The sequence below is a fragment of the Equus caballus genome, chromosome 2 (assembly GCF_041296265.1).
Source record: "Equus caballus isolate H_3958 breed thoroughbred chromosome 2, TB-T2T, whole genome shotgun sequence".
Classification (NCBI taxonomy): Eukaryota; Metazoa; Chordata; class Mammalia; order Perissodactyla; family Equidae; genus Equus; species Equus caballus.
This window is the reverse complement of record NC_091685.1, coordinates 57,779,668-57,785,837: the sequence shown is the minus strand read 5'-3', so window position 1 is coordinate 57,785,837 and position 6,170 is coordinate 57,779,668. Positions and strand designations below refer to the sequence as shown.

The following is a 6,170-nucleotide window of genomic DNA, read 5'->3' as shown; positions in this document are numbered from 1 at the left end:
AGGGACGCGCTCCCTTTCAGTCTCAGGCAGGGTCCTGGACTCAAGAAGAGCGGCGGGAGCAGGGTCGGAGCGCACACCTTCCGGGTTCCCCAGAAGTTCCCAGGCTGCAAAGAGACTTCGCCGGGTGTTTTCAATTCTCTTTCTTCCTGCTGGGGGTGTTGGAAGCACTTGCTAGCAATCTCCCCCCGGCCCCCCTCCCCCGCCCGCCAAGCTCGATCTCTCAGCGCAGACCCCGAATGAACACACTGGAGATTATTGCTTTTTTAACCCCCGGCTCTGCGCTTTCCGCTTTGCGTTCAGTTGCATCCCTCTTTCCTCTCGAAATTTCCTTCTTTCTTCTCTTCTCTTTCTCTCTTTCTCTCTTTTTTTTAAGATCCGCGAGCAGTGCGGGCGCCGCACGTTGGCTGCGGCCCGCTTCCTGCTTTCTAATGTTCCATTGTGAGGAGCTTCCATTGTGACGTCGCGCCCCTTCGGCTGGGCTTTGTCTGTCCATATATGGGCAGCTACGTCACGGAGCTTTCCCGGGGCTCAGATAAATAGGCTGGTGGAGTTCCCTGGCTGGGAGCTTTTGGGCAGCAGTGAGCTTGCTAGGAAGCGGCGGGGCTGGTGGTGGTGGTAGCAGCGGCAGCAGCAGCGACAGAGGCGGCGGCGGCGGCAGTGGCGGCGGTGGCGGTGGCGGATCGGGGGGCGGGAGGGCTGCGGGCGCGCGTCTGTTTGTGAGATCAATACTGAGGCCGCGATCCCCCCCAGCCCAGCCCCCACTCCCCCCCCCCCCCGCACACGCCCCCCCACCACCACGACCCAGCCTCACACGGCACCGGCTGAGGCACCCAGGAGGATTACCCACCTTTGCCCTCTCTCCCACCCACCCCCCAAAAAGAGAAGATTCCCTCCCCTGGCCCACCCCTTCCCCTCTTCCCTCCCCCCTCCCCCCGAACTTTCCCTCTCGCATGCTTTTCCCCTGCACCACGGATCGCCTCTCGGATGCCGCTTGCCTGGAAGCTGCGTTAGGAGCGAGCGGCGGAGGTGGCGGCGGTGGCGGCGGCGGCAGCTCGGGAGTGCTATGACCGGCAAACTCGCCGAGAAGCTGCCGGTGACCATGAGCAGTTTGCTAAACCAACTGCCTGACAATCTGTACCCCGAGGAGATCCCCAGCGCGCTCAACCTCTTCTCTGGCAGCAGCGAATCGGTAGCCCATTACAATCAGATGGCTACAGGTAAGGGCGGCGGGGAGGCAGCGAGGCAGCGGAGAAGGAAAGGGAGAGAGGAAGAGGAGGAGGGAACGAGCTAGCGATGGATCGATGGATGGATGGATGGATGGATGGATGGATGAAGAGAGATGGGGGGGCGCGCTGGGAATTTTCTGGGGGGCGAGCTGCTTTTCCCACCCACTCCTCCCGCCCTCCCCGATCGGGAAGGCTTGGTTGGCGACGCCACGGTAGAGGCTTCGGTTCTCCCGGGTGGGGGCAGCCGCCGACCGGAGGGAGGTAGGTGCGAGCGGCTCTAGGGTTCTCCACTTAGGGGGCGCGATCGCCGGGCTGCGCGCAAGGCGTGGTGTTGTCGCCCCCTTTCCCGGGAGGAGCCCAGCGTCCCTTTCACCCGCGCTCTCCCCCCTTACTCCCTCAGCCTCCCACCCGGGATGGAGCCATGTGCGGCGTGGAGTCCCCGCGGTGGGAGAGGTACTGCGACGCTGCCTTTCCTTGGCGTTCAGCAAAGCCATGGGGGTGTGGGGGTGGCGGGGAGAGGGAGAGGGTCCACCCGTGCGGGGGCTGCCACGGGGGAGGGGGGCGATCCCGGGGCCGAGGAATAGCCACTCCCGCTGTGGAGACACGGGCTGATTTTCCGCCACCCTCCACCCTCGCTAGCTGAGGCTGGGCTTTTCCCCTCCAGCAAGAGCCGAAAGCTCCTTCAGGCCCAGAGGAGGCTGGGGCCCGGGGAGGTGGCAGGAGAGCTCCCTTTTCGGGCAGCACCCCTCTACGCGCCGAGGACAAAGCGTCGGAGCGCTTCGGGTCACCGACCCGGGCGCAGTGCGCATCTGGGGCAGGAAAGGTGCGGCGTCCCGGGGAGGACAGGGCTAGGGGGAAGAGGCCGAGTTATGTGCGCTCGAGAGCGAGAGCCCGGCACTCTCCGGGTCTGAAACTACCTGTAGCTGCAGCTACCTGCCCGCCCCACCTTGGGAACAACAACAATGCTTCTCGCGCGCGCGCGCGTGTGTGTGTGGTACGTGAGTGTGTGCGCGGCGTGTGCGGTGTGTGTTCAGCAGCCGCTCCACACCCCGATCCGTAGTATTTTGCTGTATCCAGGTTGCGCCCGAGAGCGCGGCACCGCCCGCTTTGCGCCGGGCGCAGCCTTCCTCTTCCCCCATGCGCTGCGCACTCCACCCGGCCGCACCCTCCACACCTGGGCGAGGCCCTGGGCGTCCGGCCGGGGAGCCGGCTCGGCTTCACTCACCCCTCCCGTCTTTCCCCTGCTCTCCGCAGAGAATGTGATGGACATCGGTCTGACCAACGAGAAGCCCAACCCGGAACTCTCTTATTCGGGCTCCTTCCAGCCAGCCCCCGGCAACAAGACCGTGACCTACTTGGGAAAGTTCGCCTTCGACTCCCCTTCCAACTGGTGCCAGGACAACATCATTAGCCTCATGAGCGCCGGTATCTTGGGGGTGCCCCCGGCCTCAGGGGCACTCAGCACTCAGACCTCTACGGCTAGCATGGTGCAGCCGCCACAGGGCGATGTGGAGGCCATGTATCCGGCGCTGCCCCCCTATTCTAACTGCAGTGATCTCTACTCGGAGCCTGTGTCCTTCCACGACCCGCAGGGCAACCCCGGGCTCGCCTATTCCCCCCAGGATTACCAATCGGCCAAGCCGGCCTTGGACAGCAATCTCTTCCCCATGATTCCTGACTACAACCTATATCATCACCCCAACGACATGGGCTCCATTCCGGAGCACAAGCCCTTCCAGGGCATGGACCCCATCCGGGTCAACCCGCCTCCTATTACCCCCCTGGAGACCATCAAGGCATTCAAAGACAAGCAGATCCACCCTGGCTTCGGAAGCCTACCCCAGCCGCCGCTCACGCTCAAGCCCATCCGGCCCCGCAAGTACCCCAACCGACCCAGCAAGACCCCGCTCCACGAGCGGCCCCACGCGTGCCCGGCGGAGGGCTGCGACCGCCGTTTCAGCCGCTCAGACGAGCTGACCCGGCACCTGCGCATCCACACGGGCCACAAGCCCTTCCAGTGTCGGATCTGCATGCGGAGCTTCAGCCGCAGCGACCACCTTACCACTCACATCCGCACTCATACGGGCGAGAAGCCCTTTGCCTGCGAGTTCTGCGGGCGCAAGTTTGCGCGTAGCGACGAGCGCAAGCGCCACGCCAAGATCCATCTCAAGCAAAAGGAGAAGAAGGCGGAGAAGGGGGGTGCGCCCTCTGCGTCCTCGGCGCCCCCTGTGTCCTTGGCCCCTGTGGTCACCACCTGCGCCTGAGGCTCGCGCCCCAACACTTTTCCCCTCCAGTGTCTCTCTGCTGCTCGCTTGAAGGCAGCGGGAAAGCTAGCCACGGAGGCGCAGGGGCCGCGCCCTGGCCTCTCCATGGACGTGAGGTCCCTTGTTCCCCTTCGACGTCCCCCGTTTCCACCCTTTCACACCGGCCAACAGTCGGGGGCCCGGGCAGGAGGCGCCTTCCCCTGGCTGCCCCACCTTAGCCAAGGCGTGGGAGCGGAAAGGTGGCGTCTAGCCCGCTTTGTTCAGTTCGGATCGCCTTGATCCAGGGGCCGCCGGGCCGCGCCAAGGACCTGCGGGGGACTGAAGGCGGGGCGTGCCCAAACCTCGCCAGACCCAAGCACCTCACGGTTCCCCCCACGTCTCCCTCGGTTCCCCTTCGAAGACCCGAGAGGGGGAGGGGGTAAGGAGCGCACCAAAGCGCAAAGCTTGTTGCCCGCCGCACGCACGCGCGTCTGCGTGCGGGGATGCGCGCGAGTGTGCGTGCTCGCGTGAGTGTATGTGTGTGTGCGTGTGTGTGCGCGCGCGCGCGTGTGTGGGAGACTCTTGAGCTGAACTGGGCTGTGTCCACCCCAAACTCTTCCCCACATCGGGTCCCCAGACCGCTGGGGGAATGTCCCAGACTTGGGGCCTGCACGTAGCCAGACGAGACGGTCTTCCATCTGCTCAGAAATAATATTTCTTACAGAAATGCCTCGGATGCCACCGCCGCGGTGCTGCTACCGCCGCTAGGGTTTAGCCCCTCAGAACCCCTCCTTTTCTGAGCGCTTCCCTCTTAGGCTTCAGGGCAGTTTGATCTGCGGGGAGAAGGAGCAGCCTTCACTGAACCTGCCTTTTAAAACATGTATTTCCTCAGCCCCACTTTTTAAATCTATGTTCCTGAGTTTGCCCTCCGTCCTTCTCCCTGTCTTCTCCCTTCTGCTCTCTAAGCCCTCTCCCCTCTCTCTCGAAGTCTTTTTTCAGGAAGGCAGGCCTCAACCACCCACCGCATTTCACCATCGTTTTGTCTTTTCCTCACTCACATACCCATTTCTCCTTCCGCCATTGACGGGAAAGCAGGCTCTTTTTTTGCCCTTTGTCATCACCAACACAACAGCTGGAATTTAAATCTATGTCTATGGGGAGTGTGTATATGTATATATAAACACACATATATGCGTATATATACACACAATATGTATTCCTAGCAAAATAAAATCTCAAAGGTACTTGGCTATCCTGTGCAGTGCACCGGAGTTAGGGGAATTTGTAGGCATATACAGCTTTAAGTGATTTATTTTTTACGAAAAGTTTAACAGGTGAGATTATATCTACATGTGTGTGTATGTACATATACATATGCATGTGTGTACGTATGTATACATTTACACACGTACACACACTCTGTCCAAATTTTCCTCAAAGATATGGAGAATTTTGCATTGTTTCGTGGTGATGAATGAGGCATGTCTTTTTCCATGCCCCAGTCTCAGCTTCTCCCCACCCTACCTCACCTCTTCTCAGGCACCCCCTCTTCCCCAGCCCTCTCCACACAGGGGTGACTCTTTTGAGGTGGAAGAGTAGGGAAGGCTGCTCTGACACAGCTTCCAGCACAGTCTTGACTGAATGTACTGTTCCCTATTAGCGGTATTTCTCCTGTGGTCAGTTAGCTGCCCAGAGAGAAGGAACAAAGGTCTGGAGTTTACAGAATGTCTGTTTTTAAAGTCACTTTATGCTTTTCCCACTTTTTTTTTTTTAAAGAAAAAAAGCACCATTTTTTGTTTTTTTGGTGGTGGATAAATAATACTAAAAGGAGTCTAGTGAAAGGGAAAAAAATCAAAGAGCAGGGGATTGTGGATTTCCAGGTACTTGGACTTTTTGTAGAAGGAGACAGAAGAGGGTGAAGTTTGCCAAGAGGGCCCATATTTTTTCAGCTGAAGGGTAAAATCTTTCTTTGCAGAGACAGTATTTTGCTGAATACTTTTTATAATGTGATGATTATTAAAAAATTTTGGTCACTTCGAAGCTGGAAGGAGGAGTCAGAATCTTCAATATTTTTTCCTCGCTCCTTCTGGGCTATGCATGTCACTGCATGATAACTCTGAGTTTTCCTTTGTTTTAATAAAACTGTTCTCAGACATTTAAGGTAAAATAAGAGAAAAATAACTTTGTTGCCAAAAGGTTGTGCTATCCAGATTTTTTATATGTCTGCATGTTTTAAAAAACAACAAAAGAAAATGCACTCTAACTTATGTGAACTGAGAGAAAAAAACAGGTTTTAAACAGGAAAACCTATGGGGAATGATATTTTTTGAAAGACTTTTGTATAAAGTTGAGTACTTAGAAAAAGACAAACCAGATGTAATATATTTTGTGGATGTTTTTATTTCTTGGATTTATAGTACCTTATACTAAGGTTAAAAATATGCTTGATATTGTGAAAAGGTGAAATTCTTCACCAACATTTCATTTGCTCCTTTGTCACATTGTTATGCCAATATAAAATAGTTAATGAAAACAGCATTTTTAAAAAACGAAATATTGAAATGGTGTAATGTTGTACCATTTGCACTGTGAGCAAATGCTAATACAGTAAATATATTGTGTTTGCTGACAATCAGCCGGCCTATAAATCTCCTTATTTTATTTCTTGTTTTCATAGCATAAAGTTTTGGTTTGGCCTGTT

At 56.4% G+C, this 6,170-nt stretch overlaps 1 protein-coding gene across 3 annotated transcripts; it reads left to right on the top strand.

Moving 5' to 3' along the window:
- The first annotated feature begins 512 nt into the window (after positions 1–512).
- EGR3 (early growth response 3) lies at positions 513–6,170 on the top strand. 3 transcript variants are annotated; one of them, XM_003364491.5, is made up of 3 exons: positions 557–1,217; positions 1,627–1,679; positions 2,481–6,170. In XM_003364491.5, the coding sequence occupies exons 2-3, from the start codon at positions 1,640–1,642 to the stop codon at positions 3,488–3,490; spliced, it is 1,050 nt and encodes a 349-aa protein (XP_003364539.1). In that variant the 5' UTR covers positions 557–1,217; positions 1,627–1,639; the 3' UTR covers positions 3,491–6,170. The 3 variants fall into 3 exon arrangements, with proteins under 3 accessions (XP_001492393.1, XP_003364539.1, XP_070117364.1); XM_001492343.7 differs by lacking the exon at positions 1,627–1,679 and having other exon boundaries at positions 513–1,217; XM_070261263.1 differs by lacking the exons at positions 557–1,217; positions 1,627–1,679 and adding an exon at positions 1,253–1,487.